This window comes from Delphinus delphis, chromosome 3 (genome assembly GCF_949987515.2).
Source record: "Delphinus delphis chromosome 3, mDelDel1.2, whole genome shotgun sequence".
In the NCBI taxonomy this organism is placed as follows: domain Eukaryota; kingdom Metazoa; phylum Chordata; class Mammalia; order Artiodactyla; family Delphinidae; genus Delphinus; species Delphinus delphis.
Window position 1 is genome coordinate 64427864 of NC_082685.1, and position 19269 is coordinate 64447132.

A 19269-nucleotide genomic window follows, 5' to 3' on the forward strand; every position below is an offset into this window, starting at 1 on the left:
AGAGGGGTGGGATAGGGAGGGTGAGAGAGAGATGCAAGAGGGAGGAGATATGGGGATATATGTATATGTATAGCTGATTCACTTTGTTATAAAGCAGAAAGTAACACACCATTGTAAAGCAATTATACTCCAATAAAGATGTTAAAAAAAAAGCTCAAAAAATAGGCAGAGGACTTGAGTAGACATTTCTAAGAAGATATACAAATAGTCAATAAGCACATGAGAGAATGTTCAACATCCATTAGTCATTAGGAAAATGCAAATCAAAGCCACAGTGAGATACCACTTCACACCGATAAGGATGGGTGTGATCAAGCAAACCCTGAAAATAAAAAGTATTGGATGCGGAGAAATTGGAAGCCTTGTGTGTTGCTGGTGGGAATCTAAAGTGGTGCAGCTGCTGTGGAAAACAGTTTGGCAGTTCCTCAAAAAGTTTAACATTGCATTGTCATGTGGTCCAGCAAGTCTTTTTCTAGGTTTATAATCAAAATAACTGAAAGCAGGGACTGGGACAATTGTATGGTAATGTTCACAGCAGTATTAACTTGCAGTAGACAAAATTGGAAACAACTCGTGTCCATCAACAAATGATGTGTAATACATAGAATGGAATACTTCAGCCATAAAGAGGAATGAAATTCTTTTTTTTTTTTTTTTTTTTTAAATATACATATTACCACGTCTGTCCCTGGCGGGTCTTAGTTTTATTTTATTTTATTTTTCTTCACATCTTTATTGGAGTGTAAATGCTTTACAATGTTGTGTTTGTTTCTGTTGTACAACAAAGTGAATCAGCTATATGTATACATATATCCCCATATCTTGTCAGAAAGAGAAAAACAAATGTATGCTAATGCATATATATGGAATTTTAAAAAGCAGTACCAGTGAACCTAGTGGCAGGGCAGGAATAAAGACACAGACATAGAGAATGGACTTGAGGGCATGGAGACATGGGGGAAGGGGAAGCTGGGATGAAATGAGAGAGTAGCACTGACATATACACACTACCAAACGTAAAATGGATGGCTATTGGGAAGCTGCCGCACAGCACAGGGAGATCAGCCCGATGCTTTGTGACAACCTAGAGGAATGAAATTCTGATACATGATACAACATGGATGGAACGTTACAGTAAGTGAAATAAGCAAAATACAAAAGGACAGATATTGTGTGGTCCCACTTACATTAGGTATCTATAATAGGCACATTCATAGAAACAGAAAGTAGATAGAGGTTCCCAGGGGTGGTGGGAAGGAGGGCATGAAGGGTTACTGTATACTGGGTACAGAGTTTCTATTTGGGATAATGAAAAAAAGTTCTGGAAGCGGATAGTGATGATGGTGCACAACATTGCGAATGTACTTAAATGCCATTGAATTGTATACCTAAAAATGGGTAGTGTGGTAAATTGTGTGTGTGTGTATATATATATGGATGAATTTTATTATAAACATTTTATAGATTTTTTTTTCGCTTAAGTTATTTTCAGCCTACATGAGCATTATACCACAAAATATGTACCACAAAACAATGTATGCCAAGAAATACATTCAATTGTTTTTTCTGAAGAAAAACAAAATGTGTTTTTCTTGGAAGCTTTAACAGCAGCTGGTTTCCATTGGGAAGAAATACTCTGCAAGAATTTAGTGTTTTAGCACCTGCACCTCATGCCTTTTTCCTCATACATATATATCATCCATTCACATGAAAAATCACCTATTAGTGAATTGATCAAGTTAATTGACAATAAAAAAAATGTATATGTTTTAGTTTTTAATATTCCAGCTTAGAAACATTTCTAGTAAGGCCTATAGAGCACTCTCTGTGAGCTGTTGCAAAGTTTTTTTCTTTTGCTCTTCACAGGAGAATGCAGCCTTTCTAATTTAAATACATTTGTAATGTATTAATTTGAGTGTTTTATTTATCAAATTTGGAATAAAAACATATTTTTTTAAGTTCTGGATATGGGTAGTGGTGATACTTGCACAACATTTTGAATGTACATAATGCCTCTCAGTTGAACACTTAAGTATTTAAAATGGTAACTTTTATATGTAAAATGGTAAATTTTATATTATGTGTAATTTACCACGGTACAAAAATAACTGTAGACTCTAAATCTTTGATATGAGCTAGAGAAGGTTTACACTCCTTTAGCTAAGATTGCATGCTTTAAAAATGTGCTCCAGAGGGCAGACAGCAGAAGCAAGAAGAACTACAATCCTGCAGCCTGTGGAGCAAAAACCACATTCACAGAAAGATAGACAAGATGAAAAGTCAGAGGGCTATGTACCAGATGAAGGAACAAGATAAAACCCCAGAAAAACAACTAAATGAAGTGGAGATAGACCACCTCCCGGAAAAAGAGTTCAGAATAATGATAGTGAAGATGATCCAGGACCTCGGAAAAAGAATGGAGGCAAAGATCTAGAAGATGCAAGAAATGTTTAACAAAGACCTAGAAGAATTAAAAAACAAACAGAGATGAACAATACAATAACTGAAATGAAAAATACACTACAAGGAATTAATAACAGAATAACTGAGGCAGAAGCACTGATAATTGACCTGGAAGACAGAATGGTGGAATTTACTGCTGCAGAACAGAATAAAGAAAAAAGAATGAAAAGAAAAGACAGCCTAAGAGACCTCTGGGACAACATTAGACACAACAACATTCGCATTATAGGGGTCCCAGAAGGAGAAGAGAGAGAGAAAGGACCCGAGGAAATATTTGAAGAGATTATAGTCGAAAACTTCCCTAACGTGGTAAAGGAAATAGCCACCCAAGTCCAGGAAGCTCAGAGAGTTCCACACAAGATAAACCCAAGGAGAAACACACCAAGACACATAGTAATGAAATTGGGAAAAATTAAAGACTAAGAAAAATTATTGAAAGCAACAAGGGGAAAACGACAAATAACATACAAGGGATCTCCCATAAGGTTAAGAGCTGATTTCTCAGCAGAAACTCTACAAGCCAGAAGGGAGTGGCATGACATGTTTAAAGTGATGAAAGGACGAACCTACAACCAAGATTACTCTACCCAGCAATAATCTCATTCAGATTCGATGGAGAAATCAAAAGCTTTACAGAAAAGCAAAAGCTAAGAGAATTCAGCACCACCAAACCAGCTCTACAACAAATGCTAAAGGAACTTCTCTAAGTGGGAAACGCAAGAGAAGAAAAGGACCTACAAAAACAAACCCAAAACAATTAAGAAAATGGTAGTAGGAACATACATATCAACAATTACCTTAAACGTGAATGTATTAAATGCTCCAACTAAAAGACACAGGCTCGCTGAATGGATACAAAAACAAGACCCATATGTATGCTGTCTACAAGGGACCCACTTCAGACCTAGGACACATACAGACTGAAAATGAGGGGATGGAAAAAGATATTCCATGCAAATGGAAATCAAAAGAAAGCTGGAGTAGCAATACTCAGATAAAATAGACTTTAAAGAATGTTATAAGAGACAAGGAAGGACCCTACATGATGATCAAGGGATCAATCTAGGAAGAAGATATAACAATTATGAATATATATGCACCCAACATAGAAGCACCTCAATACATAAGGCAACTGCTAACAGCTATAAAAGAGGAAATTGACAGTAACACAGTAATAACGGGGGACTTTAACACATCACTTACACCAATGGACAGATCATCCAAACAAAATTAATAAGGAAACACAAGCTTTAAATGACACAATAGATCAGATTTAATTGGTATTTATAGGACATTCCATCTAGAAACAACAGAATACACTTTCTTCTCAAGTGCACATGGAACATCATCCAGGATAGATCGCATCTTGGGTCACAAATCAAGCCTCAGTAAATTTAAGAAAATTGAAATCATATCAAGCATCTATTCTGACCACAATGCTATGAGATTAGAAATCAGTTACAGGGAAAAAAACATAAAAAACACAAACACTTGAAGGCTAAACAATATGTTACTAAATAACCAAGCGATCGCTGAAGAAATCAAAGAGGAAATCAAAAAATACCTAGAGACAAATGACAATGAAAACATGACGATCCAAAACCTATGGGATGCAGCAAAAGCAGTTACAAGATGGAAGTTTATAGCTATACAAGCCTACCTCAAGAAACAAGAAAAATCTCAAATAAACAATCTAACCTTACACCTAAAAGAAGTAGAGAAGAACAAGCAAAACCCAAAGTTAGTAGAAGGAAAGAAATGATAAAGATTAGAGCAGAAATAAATGAAATAGAAACAAAGAAAACAGTAGCAAAGATCAATAAAACTAAAAGCTGGTTCTTTGAGAAGATAAACAAAATTGAAAAACCATTAGCCAGACTCATCAAGAAAAAGAGGGAGAGGACTCAAATCAATAAAATTAGAAATGAAAAGGAGAAGTTACAGCAGACAGCGCAGAAATACAAAGCATCCTAAGACACTACTACAAGCAACTCTTTACCAATGCAATGGACAACCTGGAAGAAATGGACAAATTCTTAGAAAGATATAACTTACCAAGACTGAACCAGGAAGAAATAGAAAATATGAACAGACCAATCACAAGTAACGAAATTGAAACTGTGATTAAAAATCTTCTAAGAGGGCTTCCCTGGTGGCGCAGTGGTTGAGAGTCCGCCTGCCGATGCAGGGGACACGGGCTCGTGCCCCGGTCCGGGAGGATCCCACGTGCCGCGGAGCGGCTGGGCCCGTGAGCCATGGCCGCTGAGCCTGTGCGTCCGGAGCCTGTGCTCCGCAACGGGAGAGGCCACAACAGTGAGAGGCCCGCGTACCGCAAAAAAAAAAAAAAAAAAAAAAAAAAAAAAAAATCTTCTAAGAAACAAAAGTCCAGTACCAGATGGCTTCACAGCTGAATTCTAGCAAACATTTGGAGAAGAGCTAACACCCATCTTTCTCAAACTCTTCCAAAAAATTGTGGAGGAAGGAACACTCCCAAACTCATTCTATGAGGACACCAAAACCAGACAAAGATACTACAAAAAAAAATTACAGACCAATATCACTGATGAATATAGATGCAAAAATCCTCAACAAAATACTAGCAAGCAGAATCCAACAACACATTAAAAGGATCATATACCATGAGGAAGTGGGATTTATCCCAGGAATGTAATGATTCTCCAATATACGCAAATAATCAATGTGATACACCATATTAACAAATTGAAGAATATGGTCAAACCATATGATCATCTCCATAGATGCAGGAAAAGCTTTTGACAAAATTCAACACCCATTTATGACAAAAACTCTCCAGAAAGTGAGCATAGAGGGAAGCTACCTCAACATAATAAGGGCCATGTACGACAAACCCACAGCAAACATCATTCTCAACGGTGAAAACCTCAAAGCATTTCCTCTAAGATCAGGAACAAGAGAAGGATGTCCACTCTCACCACTGTTTTTCAACATAGTTTTGGAAGTGCTAGCCACCGCAATCAGAGAAGAAAAAGAAATAAAAAGAATACAAATTGGAAAAGAAGAAGTAAAACTGACACTGCAGATGACATGATACTATACATAAAGAATCCTAAAGATGCCACCAGAAAACTACTAGAGGTAATCAATGAATTTGGTAAAGTTGCAGGATACAAAATTAATGCACAGAAATCTCTTGCATTCCCATACACTAGTGATGAAAAATCTGAAAGAGAAATTAAGGAAACACTCCCATTTACCATTGCAACAAAAATAATAAAATACCTAGGAATAAACCTACCTAGGGAGACAAAAGACTTGTATGCAGAAAAGTATAAGACACTGATGAGAGAAATTAAAGATGATACAAACAGATGGAGATATATACCATGTTCTTGGACTGGAAGAATCAATATTATGAAAATGACTGTACTACCCAAAGCAATCTACAGATTCAGTGCAATCCCTATCAGATTACCAATGGCATTTTTTATAGAACTAAGCAAAAAATCTTAAAATTTGTGTGGAGACACAAGAGACCCCGAATAGTCGAAGCAGTCTTGAGGGAAAAAAACGGAGCTGGAGGAATCAGGCTTCCAGACTTCAGACTGTACTACAAAGCTACAGTAATCAAGACAGTATGGTACTGGCACAAAAACAGAAATATAGATCCAAGAAACTGGATAGAAAGTCCAGAGATAAACCCATGCACCTATGGTCAACTAATCTATGACAAAGGAGACAGGGATATACAATGGAGAAAAGACAGTCTCTTCAGTAAGTGGTACTGGGAGAACTGGACAGCTACATGTAAAAGAATGAAATTAGAACACTCCCTAGCACCATACACAAAAATAAAGTCAAAATGGATTTGAGACCTAAATGTAAGACCAGACACTATACAACTCTTAGAGGAAAACATAGGAACAACACTCTTTGACATAAACCACAGCAAGATCTTTTTTGACCCACCTCCTAGAGTAAGAAATGAAAACAGGGCTTCCCTGGTGGTGCAGTGGTTGAGAGTCTCCCTGCCGCTGCAGGGGACACAGTTTCATGCCCTGGTCCGGGAGGATCCCACATGCCGCGGAACGGCTGGGCCCGTGAGCCATGGCCACTGAGCCTGTGCCTCCGGAGCCTGTGCTCCACAGAGGGAGAGGCCACAACAGTGAGAGGCCCATGTACCACAAAAAAAAAAAAAAAAAAAAAGAAATGAAAACAAAAATAAACATATGGGACTTAATTAAGATTAAAAGCTTTTCCACAGCAAAAGAAACTACAAACGATGAAAAGAGAACCCCCTAAATAGACATTTCTCCCAAGAAGGCCAAGAAGCACATGAAAAGCTGCTGAACATCACTAATTATTAGGGAAATGCAAATCAAAACTACAATGAGGTATCACCTCACACCATTTAGATTGGGCATCATCATATAATCTACAAACAACAAATGCTCGAGAGGGTGTGGAGAGGAGGAACCCTCTGGCATTGTTGGTGGGAATGTACATTGATGTAGCGGCGGGGTTGTGCGGGTGGTGGGATGAATTGGTAGACTGGTACTGACATATATACACTAATATGTATAAAATGGATAACTAATAAGAACCTGCTATATAAAAAGTAAAATAAAATTCAAAAAATAAAAACGTGCTCCAAATTTTAGTTTATGTTGGAATAACTAAATAGAATTGTCAAAACATGATGCTTTGGAATTTGCATTACTTAAGAGCTGTCCATTTTCTGACTTGATTCTTGTTTCCCTCGTAACTGCAGTGTGTAATGCATCTTGAAGACCGGTTACAGGAGCTATACTTCAAGAGCAAAATGCTGTCTGAGTACCTGAGGGGGCAGATGCGTGTTCATGTCAAGGAGCTGGGAGTGGTTTTAGGGTATGTTCCTGATTCCTTTTCCGGCTTTGCTTTCTCGTTTCACTGTGTTTATTTAGGCAAGGAATATTCCTCAGAATTGCCTTTTTTCTTTTTAAGTTTTTTGTCTTGTTAGAAGCTGTATACTGTTATCAGCTGGGTTGTTCTATACCAGCGGTCCCCAACCTATTTGGCTCCAGGGATCGGTTTCCATTTCCACCAACGGGGTGTGGAGAATGGCTTAGGCAGTAATGCGAATGATGGGGAGCGGCTGATGAAGCTTTGCTCGCTTGCCCGCCGGTCACTTCCTGATGTGTGGCCTGGTTCCTAACAGGCTACAGACTAGTACCAGTCCACGGCCTGTGGGTTGGGGACCCCTGTTGTATACAGTATAAAAGCAGAACCCTGTCCTACACTGATCTGAAATGCACTTTCTCTTGTGCAATTACAGTAGGTTGAGAATATAGTCAAATAAAAAGGAATTAAAGTCTAAATTTTTGCATTAGAAAAAAATAAGTAAGTATTCGTTTTTATTTATTAAATATGTTGTAAACTCATCATTCCCAGCATCTGCCCGGCCTTCCAGATGATCTGATTGAAGTAATGGCACTCTATGGATGATGGTATATTATCTACATATTATTACTCCTTCCCCATTATCTATATATTATGTCTTTATACTCTGAAGTTATTCCTGGGAAGAAGCTAATTATCTAAAATGCTAACTGAAGGACAAACAGGAAATTGGCGAGAGGCATAGTATAGCCCCTTTCATTATGTTCTGTAGTCACTTTCCCTGTGTTCTATGTCCACTTTGTGTGTGTGTATGTGAAAATTATTTCTTGAAATGCTGGTTGAATAAATTAAAACAAGCTAGAATTTGTCTAATTTGAGCTTTTATGAAGGGGGAAAGAGCCAACATCGAGTTGCTACTATATGTCTGAAACCAAATTAAATTCATTCATTAATGTTATTGCTTATTATCCAGATTGGAAATAGATGATTCTCTGCATGTAATGCCTTTATTTTTAGAAAATTTAAACTAATTTGTAAAGTAATGTACATATAATGAAAGTTTCAGTGCATTTTGGCATAAAGTGAAAAGTAAGTCTTTTCCTCAACTTCCAATCCTCAGTCAAGCACAGTTAATGGATTGTTTCTTCTTACAGAATTTTTAAATGTGTAGGGTTAAAAATATAAATTAATTTGTACTCTGTATATCTTGGTGCAGCTTGCCTTTTAATGTATCTTGAATGTTCGTTCATTTAAGCACATACCACACATACTGATCTATATCATTTTTAATGGCTGTAATGCATTCCATTATATGGTGGAATTTATTTTCAGTGTTTTGCTGTTACAAATCAATGCTGGAATAAATATAAACCTTTGAGGTTTATAGGATAAATTCTTTGATGTAGAATTTTTGAATTAAAGGCCATATGTGATTAAATTGTTGGTATTTTGATAGTAATAGTAAATGCTATCCAGAAAGTACCAGAATAAATTTTCACGAACAGTGGGAAGCACACTCTTCTTACTGCTATTTATTACCAAACTTTTTAATCTTCGCCAAGCTACTAGCTGAAAAATGAAATCTGATTTTATTCAGGTTTATTCTCTAATGAGGAGTGTGTCTGCATAACTTATTTTGATATTTATTGGCCATTTTTCTTTTCGTATAAGTTATTTGTGGTAGGTTGTATTTTTAAGAGGCTTCCATTATGTCTTCCCAGTAAATCTTATTATAGAAACATTTGTATCCAAAACAATATGGCTGCACACTATTATTCTGTTATTATACTATATAATATTTCTTTTTTAAAAAAATAAATTTATTTATTTATTTTTGGCTGCGTTGGGTCTTCGTTGCTGGGCGTGGGCTTTCTCTAGTTTTAGCAAGCGGGGGCTACTCTTCGTTGTGGTGAGCAGGCTTCTCATTACGGTGGCTTCTCTTTGTTGCGGAGCACAGGCTCTAGGCACACAGGCTTCAGTAGTTGTGTCACGTGGGCTCAGTAGTTGTGGCGCACAGGCTTAGTTGCTCCGCGGTATGTGGGATCTTCCTGGACCACGGCTCGAACCTGTGTCCCCTGCATTGGCAGGTGGCTTCTTAACCACTGCGCCACCAGTGAAGTCCCTATATAGTATTTCTTAGACATTATCCCTTGCCCTGATGCATGGTCCATCAGCACATCAGTGAGATGGTTTCTTGCATTCGTGACTTTGTTACTGTTGGGTTTCAGAGGCTTTCTGTTTTAAAAATCTTTAGTTATGGTTTTTACTTACTGAAAAATTTCTAATTTTCATTATCTTCAGTTCTCTTACCCTTTTCCTTTTGGCCAGGGTGGCCAAGCTCCTTGAGTGGAGATGTATAGTGACTTTATAGATAGCAGTCATTGCCTGTAGGAATAAACCTGAACTGAGATTTTTTTTTTTTTTAATTTCAGGATTGAATCCAGTGATCTTCCTCTTCTGGCTGCTGTAGCAAGCACTCACTCTCCATATGTTGCTCAGATACTACTTTAACAGAAAGGCTGTTGGAAATGAACTTTGGTGGAAAGTTAAGTAGAAACCAAGGAAGCAGTCACAACATGCATTTATGGCAATTTTTTTTCTCTGTCAGACCTTCATCTGAATGAGTCAGTCACCTGGGTGGGTATTCTGCATTGCAGTGCATATTGTGTCATCACTGGATGGCTTTTTCATTTTGACTGGACTTCTGGATGGTGGCAGACTTTTAACCAAGTGAAACTAAAAACAGCATTTGGGGGGAAACCATTTGAAGAAGCCAAAGTGTAACTTCGACGTTTCTACAAAATGAATAACATTGAGGAATTTCATTATGATCACTACAGTCTTGCCACAACCCATAAGTAGGAGGAATGGATATCTCATGATTAAATGGCTCAGAAAGAGTCATTTCATTAGTTTTAATTCTTTATTTCTAAGGTACAAAGATCTATGAAACTTTGTGTTTTTTTGTTTTTCAATTCAAAATAGCTGATTTCTGGGTATTTCTCAGAGTATTTTAAACAGCTTGTTAATTAGAATAAACTCAGAATAAAGCGTATAAATCTGTGTTATGTTATCCATCCAAGTGTACATATGTATCTATTTTTTAAAAAAGCAGAGGTAGAAATACAAGATTGGTAAACATGCCTTTTTAAAAAATATATTTTCAACTAGGATTAATTGTATATAATGTTGAAATATTACTTTCTGGTGATTTTTCTGTTTCACACACCCTAAAATATAAGTAAAGCCAATCTTTTTTTAAGGCTGAGGAATGTAGATTCCCAAAATAAGAATACTACTTTATACCATTTGTTTTGTTTATAAGTATAAGCTAATTCTTATAAATGTTAATATTTACATATTTGCATTTAATTTAATAAATTAAAATTAGGATTAAAAATTGCACCAAAGCATTGGCAGAAATAATACTATTTTCTTTAAAAGTGCTCAGGTAGCCGAGGCCCTTGGTTTCGGTATCAGCCCTTCTTGAACCCATAGGAACTGAATATTTGTTTCACTGCTTCATAATATTCAGTTTACACTAAAAGAACTCATTAACTCTTAAGATTTTTTTTTCTCTAATAGCTCCTCTCTTCCAAAAGCTAACTTTTTTCAAAGATTTCAACTTTTCAGTTGTTATTGTTTTTGTATATATTGTAGAGTGTTGCTTGTGAGAAAGGCTAATATGGAACCAAACTCTTGTAAGTAATGTAAATAGAAAGATGGGTAGATAAAGTTTTCATTATGCTCTACTACCTCAGTTTACTTGAAATACTACATTATAGTTTATCCTTTACTTATCTGGTCTAAGATGCTTTTAATGCTAGAAGTGAAGCTGGTTTCTGCTTTCATGAACTATTTTCATCATAATTAGTTGATTAGCTTAAAACAGAAAACCACTTGCTCATTCTGTTTCTAGGTACATTTTGTCTATAATGCATCTATTCTTGCTATTTAAGTTTTCAATAATTAAGGAAGATTTCTGTGGTTTATTTAGTCTTTGACCTTGAATTTATAGCATTGGGTCACATTTTGTCTTACTCTAATCTCCAGCTAGACTAAGAAGAAATGGTTATTTTAATGGAATGTAAACCTGAAATTGGTGTGCTTGCAATTGCTTTGGCCCCTGTGTCCTATCAGCTGGTCCCAGTTAGTACCAGAGTCTTCCATGGATGACTTGCTGTCAAAGGGTGTTTATGGATATATTTTCGTTAGCTTAATTTTTTTAGTTTATTCATTAATGAAGTTCTTCTCTCATCTGTTGTTTGGAATTTTATGAATGAATCTCTTTAGCAGAATTCAGAATATAGAAAAGATCATATGTGGCCACTGTACATTTTTATTTTTAATTGTAGTTCAGAATATGTAGCAGGTAGACAGTGTCTTTTTTATGTGTGTTATTGTTTAAATTAATCATTGAACTATTCACAGTCCTATCTATTTGAAATCTCTAATAAATTACCATTTAGGAAATCTAGTCTTCAATAAATGGATGGCTCATGCTACTGTAATTCTTAAAACTAAGCTTTGCTTGAAAGGAAAAGGCCTATAGTTTCTTATAGAATCATCAATCCTTATAGGATTCCTGAGTTTTATAATTTGTAATTCTTCTGTAATTTCTGCTCCTTCGTCATAGTCATTCTTGCATTACACAAAGCCCAAGGAATGAGCTGCTACTTCTTTAAAGTGTGATCATTATGATGAATGTGAAAAGAATTTTTGGCCTGTTCAAAATAATTTTTTTCAACTTCTTACGGTACAGATAGATATATGTTACACATTTTAAAAACCTATTTGTTGCAACAGGAGATGAAAAAGGGATCTTTTACATTATAGATTTAAAACTAATTTTTCCTGTATATAAACTAATTGGTTTGATTTTAAATATTCCTGGCTTTTATTAATATGTCTTAATTTTGAGTTTGAAAATGTTAAGTGCAATAAACATACTAGCACAGATTTCATTTTGTTGCAATTGGCATACACTGGGGATGATCACTTTAAAAAGAAACAGATTTTACACAATGCCTACTTCTGGTAGATGTCTTATGAGATTATTATGCTTTAAGTTATTTAGATGGTGGGAGATGTAAAATGTAAATACTTGTTTCTTGTTCTGTATACATTTCTCAAATGTACGCCTGTATTATAATAACCTCCCAGTTCTAGGGGATATTTGTGCAATAAATACACATGTCAATTTGATGGATGATGTTGTTCTTTCTTTCACATTTAATAAGGTATATGTAACATGGATTCTGGTGCCGGCCCACCTGGATTGTTTTCCCAAATGTGACACTTCTAGGCATGTGACCTTGTTCATAATGTCCTTCTCTAATCCTAAATTTCTGAATTGGTAACTTAGTAGAATCTACTTTATGAGATTGTGAGAGTCAAATGAAATAAGGAATGTCAAGAATTTATCTCAATGCTTGGCACACTCCAAATGCTCAGTAATTTTGGGGTGCTATGGTTGCTAGGTAATCTGTCCAGCCTTTGCTGTACAGCTCCTATCTATTTTATTTTGGGGGAAATTTAACATTTATTCTTTATTTTTTTATTTTTGGCTGCATTGGGTCTGTTGCTGTGTGCGGACTTTCTTTAGTTGCAGTGAGAGAGGCTACTCTTCGTTGCAGTGCACGGGCTTCTCATTGCGGTAGCTTCTCTTGTTGTGGAGCATGGGTTCTAGGCGCGGGCTTCAGTAGTTGCAGCACACGGGCTTAGTAGTTGTAGCACACAGGCCCTAGAGTGCGCGGGCTTCAGTAGTCGCAGCATGTGGGCTCAGTAGTTGTGGCTTGCAGGCTCTAGAGTGCAGGCTCAGTAGTTGCAATGCACAGGCTTAGTTGCTCCACAGCCTGTGGGATCTTCCTGGACCAGGGCTCAAACCCGTGTCCCCTGCATTGACAGGCGGATTCTTAACCATTGCGCCACCAGGGAAGTCCTAACATATATTCTTTTGAGTTAAAGTGTAGTAACCAAAAAAATATGGTATATTCTTACATTTGACCTAATCTTCACGATGACAAATTGAAATTTTCTTTAAGTGCTTTTGTGAAAACAAACTGAATATCAATCATTTAAAACTAGAAGAAGCCATGTAAACTTGTCAAGAACATTGTTTCTAATTAAAATTACTACTGACTTTATTATTTTATTCATTTATTTTTGGCTGCATTGGGTCTTTGTTGATGCGCATGGGCTATCTCTAGTTGCAGCAAGTAGGGGCTTCTCTTCGTTGAGGTGCACGGGCTTCTCATTGCCTTGAGAAGGCAATGAGAAGTAGCTTCTCTTGTGTGGAGCACAGGCTCTAGGTGTGCGGGCTTCAGTAGTTGTAGCACATGGGCTCAGTAGTTGTGGCTCACAGGCTCTAGAGTGCAGGCTCAGTAGCTGTGGTGCACGGGCTTAGTTGCTCCGCGGCACGTGGGATCTTCCCAGACCAGGGCTTGAACCCGTGTCCCCTGCATTGGCAGGCAGATTCTTAACCACTGCGCCACCAGGGAAGCCCCTGACTTTAAAATTAAACAAAAAATTGGCCTGTTGGTTTGGATTCTAATCCTGTTCTGTTCATGGATTTGCATGTCCCTCTGAGCAAGTCTGTCGTCTTCATCTGCATTGTAGGGAAGTCACCTCTTCCATCAGTCCTTAGCGCCTGCTCTGCAGCAGTGATTCAACCCTGAGTAGGCTGTTGGGAAGCTGCCTTACTCAGGTTGGGTTGATTTGGGCAGAGTTACGCCAGGCGGCAGGATTAGGCCAGGGGCTTTTTGCAGTGCCTGTTTTTATATTATTTTACATTTATCACTCTTACATTTGACTGAAGAGACTAAGTGCACTGTTTTAAAGCAGAAAGGAAGTATCAAGTATTTGGGAAGCATTTATCAGATAGTTTAGAGGTTTATAATTACCTGTGTTTATATGTGCTGTTCTCTGATAAAAATTTAAAGAAATCTTGCAACATTTCTGAGAAGCATAGATTCTGCTAATGAGAAACTGAAATACAGAGAATTTAATCTGAGGTCATATACTCTTTCCTGTCTCAGAACAGAATGTTTCCAACTAGGATGTGGTGACAGATGTGTTGTAAAGATACCTGAGATTTCTTTGTTTGTCTTTGCCATTGTAGGAGGTGTAGGGGTCGGGTGGCAAGTGGGACCAAACATGAGCTGAAGGTGCACTGGGGGCTGGGGAATTGTAACTCTGAGTGAGAAGGACTTAGGCAGATAGGAAAGGGGGAAGTTGGAGACTGTAATGCTTCTTGTCCTTGCTTTATAGTGCAGACTGTAGACTTGGCCATGTTTGCTGTAGAGTTAAGATTTGAAACTTCCCTAAAGAAAAGAAAATACAGGCAATCCAAAAGAGAGTTGTAAAGAATTTTCTTTTAAATTTTTTAAAAGAAATTTTTAGCAAGAGATTTTTAAATGGATGAAATTTCCATCCATTATTTTTTCAGGAGAACTTCTGGTCTTAAAGCATATGCTCGGGTCAGGGGCTTCTTTCTTGCCAACACCCCAGGATTTGGTCCCCTTATAACGTTTCCTTTAAAAGGGACTCTCCTTTTCGTAAAAGTATGAGCCTAGACCTATCCCTTCATCAGGTTGCATACAGCTCTCTGCCCAGGTTAGCACTATCTGATTAGACCTCCCCTAGGTATAACTGTATTTAAGGAGAGTATTAAGTTGAAGAGGTTGGAGATTCCTTCCTTTCCAAGTGACCATTGTAACAGGACAGTCCCAAAACATGTCTTTATATTCACCTCAACAGTCAAAGTAAAATTATTGATAAAAGCAGTGTTACCTAAATTGTCTCAAAGGGAATAACCTTGTTGAAGTGTTGTTGTGTAAATATAAAGAAGATATTATTTCCTCAAGAAACTTGTGATGCCACTTTTGTGTCATACATTTGCTTCATCACTCACAAGTCAATACCCTTCACTGTGTTGGAATTAAGATGGGTCAGACCAGTCCAAAACCTGAGTTAGTTTAAAGTAGTTTTCAAACCTGGTTGCATATTAGGAACACCTAGATAGTGTTTGGAAAGTATTAATTCCTAGACCCCACCCTCAAAGATTCTTATTCAGTGATAGAAATTGGGCCAGCAAGTGCTCTTAGTTTTCAACTAGTAGTGACTCAGTTTCCCAGCATACCCCAAATCTGAATTCCTTACTCCATTCTAGGTGCTATTAAAACCAGTGCTCTTAACTTCAGTCTTTTGATGGTTTGCTGTTGTTCTGCAAAGATGGCCATATGATTGTGTGTGCCTAATAAGTATTCAGTTTTGCATAATAGAACAGTTGTCTAGCCAGATATCTTTCTTTGCCATTGGAAAGCAATCAAGTGTCTATCTTTTTAAAAGCAAAATCCCCTCTTAATCACTTAGTCCTTAGATAGATCAATTTGTTCATTTAGCAGATATTGATTGAGCACCTGTTATGTGCTGGGCACGGGTCTGGGTGCCAGGTATAAGTCAGTAAATAACACACACTTTCTCATGAAGTTTACATATTTCCTGCTGGTGGAGGAGATAGACAAAGATATTATGCTGTCAGGTTGTGGTAAGTATAATGACAAAAATTAAGGTAGGGTAAGTAGTTAAGCTACTTTTTTTTTTTAAAGACTTAACCATCTTTTTGTTTTCCTATAATTTAGTAAATTACTTGCATTCAGAACCATTACTTTTTTGTTTCAGATACATGTTAATGTTGGTGAATCCTATCGTAGAGGTTGGCTTTTCTCTGAAAATAGCTATTAGAGCTCTCACTGTCTCCTCACTTTTTTCAGCATACCAAAGCACAATACAGGATAGGAAAGGACAAGATAGATTTTGAAAATACGTTTAAATTTAGGTGTGTATAGTTACTGTGGATATTAATATACTGTTTTTACTGTTGCTGTCTTATAAGGTCTATATTAATGTTACTTTTATAGACTTAATTTTTTCTTGTCAAGTATTATATAAAATTAATAAATGTACACTAATGTAACCATCACTTAGGTCAAGAAGTAAATCATTTTCAGTAATTCAGGATCTCCACCCCTCCTCCATGTGCCCTATCCTGATCGTAATACTCTCCCTTCTCATTTTTGTAAATTCCAACATGATTTTCGTGAACATTTCCTTGCTCTCTTTTAATAGTTTTGTGTATGCATCCCTAAGTGATATACTTTAGTTTTGCTTGTTTGAACTTTGTGTAATTATACCCCATATTTTGTTTTGCTTTTTATCTATCAACATTATGTTGGAGATTCATTCATGTGCTATGTAGGTGGTATTTCACTGAATGAATATACAGCAATTTACCCATTCTATAGTTGATGGACAATTCGGTTATTTCCAATTTTTGGCTAATATGAACAGTGCCCATTTTTGTTCATCTTTTCTGGGTATTCTTTAGGACATATATCAAGGAGTGGGCTTGCTAGTTTCAGCTTTACGAGATACTTCTTTTTTTTCTAACTGGTTTCCCAATAGACACTTAACTGGCAGTTTGTGAGAGTTCCTGTTGCTCCACATCTTCATGAATACTTAAATGTGATTCTTAATAGTTCTAATAAAAAAAAAGCAGTAAAGGAAAAACCTATCCAATTCTTCAAATTTGAATGTATGCTTTAGAGAAATCACTTCCTAGAGGTAAAGTAATAGAAATAGTAAAGAGTGCCTGGATTGTGCAGGCAACATCCTAAATGCTTCACATAAATTATCTCATGTAATCTTAAGAGAATTCCAAAGCAATAGGTCTTTTACTATTCCCATTTTACGGTTAAGGAAACTGAAGTTTAGAAATATCAAATAACTAAGTCATTTAACTAGAAATGGCCTATTAAAGACAAATACAGATGTTTGCCCCTAAAGTCCAAGCTCGTGGTCATCATGCTTTAATGCCTTTTCCCTCTTTTCAAAATATTGATGTGGCTTTGGAAACATGCTTCAAAAATGGAAGGGATAACTTTTGTGATCTTACGCAGACTTTTGAGAGGATATGTTTATACACAAAAAAATGACGAAAGTGACAATGTCACAATTGTGATCAACTGAAAATTTCCTCCCAGAGTGGCTGAGTCATAACTTCCCTGGTAAGACTTTTGTCCTATACTTAAAAACGAAATGTGCTAATATTATGTTGTAAACTTCAAGTTTGGGCAAGGTTAATGACCAACGGAAAACAAAACCCTTATTAACATCAGCCATCATTACTAGGTCCCTGAAACGGTGAATGTTGCAGCCTGAACTCTCCTTTCCCTTTTGTTACTCTAAAATATAATTTTCTTATTACCATGTCATTAAAAATTAATGTGAATAACGTCATAATCTTAAATCCCTTCGAGTTATTTAGGGAACCATGTCAATTGCTGTAAGAAATACTAAGATGTATTCAGTGGAAAGGACATGCTTATGAGGCTCCAAAGTAAGGAACTGTGTAACCTGTACGGCTTATCTGTACGCTGACATAGGACTGTTTAGAACGATGGATTCTGGAATTCTGTTAGTGACCTTAAGGCAGAAACAGCCTCTGCAGGTGTGTGGCTGCCGCAGAGAGTAGTCGAGATGTTTTTCTTACCAAGGGACTAGTAAATAAATGTTAATTTGCTTTATTCGGCCTGTTGGGAAACAGACTAGTATGTAAAGTGTAGTGAGAGAGCGGTCACTCCTGAGCCAGGCAACCCTAAGGCCCGTTGCCTGAGAAGGGGTTGGGCGGAGGAAAGGCTGTCCTGGGCATTGGTTACGTGAACGTAGTCTAGACTGACTTCGCAAACCAGCAGTAACTCTTGAGCTGGCTGCAGGCACGGTGGCTGCCCACCCCTGCTCAAGGCCACGAAACTTCGGTTCCTCTGCCCTGATGTCAGGGCGTCCGTCTTAGACAAGGCAGGTACTTCTCGGCGGGCCCCTTCCACAACAGATTCGTTTTATTAGAAGACAGGGAAGAGAAGCTATGAACTTCCTTGTTTGCCGAATGGCCGCTTCGACTTCCGCACGTTCTCCCAGGGAGCGGTGTCGGAGTTGCAGACCTGGAGCTCCGCCCCGGGCTTGGCCATGCCCCGAGCTTCCCGATTTTGGAACAAACAGAACTCTCCACCCAGAACACCTGCTGCACGGGTTCGATCCCCAACACGCTATTCTCGTTCAGTAGGTCACAGCGCGTTTTCAGCCCCCCCCCCCCCACCGGAAACTGGTGCGGCGGAAACCCCAACTCCGAGGCGGATCCCGTGACGGGCTTGGGTGATGTCTCGCGACGTTTCTTCAAATCTCACGAAGAAGGGTTGGAGGAGGCTTCACTGCACCGCCCCAGTTTTTACGTCATTTCAGAGTCACGCCCTTAGGCGTCCGTTTGTGCGCTTGCGCGTGCTGCGCACGCGCACTCGCCTTTCCTCCGCCCCCGCGTGGGCTTCTCTGGCCAGTCGCGCGTGGGCTGAGGCCCTGGGCGGGCCGTGCGAAGGCTTGTTTGCCTAAGCGGGGTCCCCGCCGCAGTCTGGAGCTCCCTTCTTCAGGGCAGGGGGAAAAGGGTGTATCCCCCCCTACCTAGGGTGAATGGGCTGTCGCGTGGGCTGCTAAGGGCAGGCTGGGGAGCACGGGGGCTGGGGCCGCGACCATGAACTCACCCGTGGACCCCGGAGCCAGGCAGGCGCTGAAGAAGAAGCCGCCCGAGCGGACGCCCGAGGTAAGGCCAGCTGGCCCGGCGCGCCTCCCGCTGTCCAACGGACAGCACCCCTCGGTCGGTCCGAAACTTGCGGCAACTGTCCCCTTGTCAGAGCCTCGCACCTGCTGCCAAGGTGTCTGTTCTCTGAGTCCCCGGCCCTGACACGGGCCCTTGTCGCGGGCGGGTGACGACCGTCTTTCCCGCTCGCTGTGCCGCCTTCCCCGCACACCCGTCCTTGCCGGTGACTTCGCAGTGTTTTCGATAAAAAAAGCACCATTACTAAATCGTATTTTCTTAGAGTAAAATGTGGGTCTCGGACT

The 19269-nt window shown here is 38.5% G+C and overlaps 2 protein-coding genes across 7 annotated transcripts in view; both read left to right on the plus strand.

Annotated features, from left to right (window-relative positions):
• FNIP1 (folliculin interacting protein 1) overlaps positions 1–12525 on the plus strand; it is a 133495-nt gene extending 120970 nt beyond the window's left edge. For 2 of the 3 annotated variants that reach the window (XM_060008903.1, XM_060008904.1), the window contains 2 exons: positions 7214–7329; positions 9753–12525. In XM_060008903.1, coding sequence (XP_059864886.1) covers positions 7214–7329; positions 9753–9831 — 195 coding nt within the window. In that variant the 3' untranslated portion in view covers positions 9832–12525. The remainder of the gene's footprint in view (positions 1–7213; positions 7330–9752) is intronic. The other variant, XM_060008905.1, reaches the window with a different exon arrangement.
• Positions 12526–18663: 6138 nt separating this feature from the next.
• The window catches only part of RAPGEF6 (Rap guanine nucleotide exchange factor 6), a 218324-nt gene continuing 217718 nt past the window's right edge, over positions 18664–19269 (plus strand). For all 4 annotated transcript variants that reach the window (XM_060008898.1, XM_060008900.1, XM_060008899.1 and 1 more), the window contains exon 1: positions 18664–18970. In XM_060008898.1, the coding sequence (XP_059864881.1) occupies positions 18902–18970 (69 nt within the window). In that variant the 5' untranslated portion in view covers positions 18664–18901. The remainder of the gene's footprint in view (positions 18971–19269) is intronic.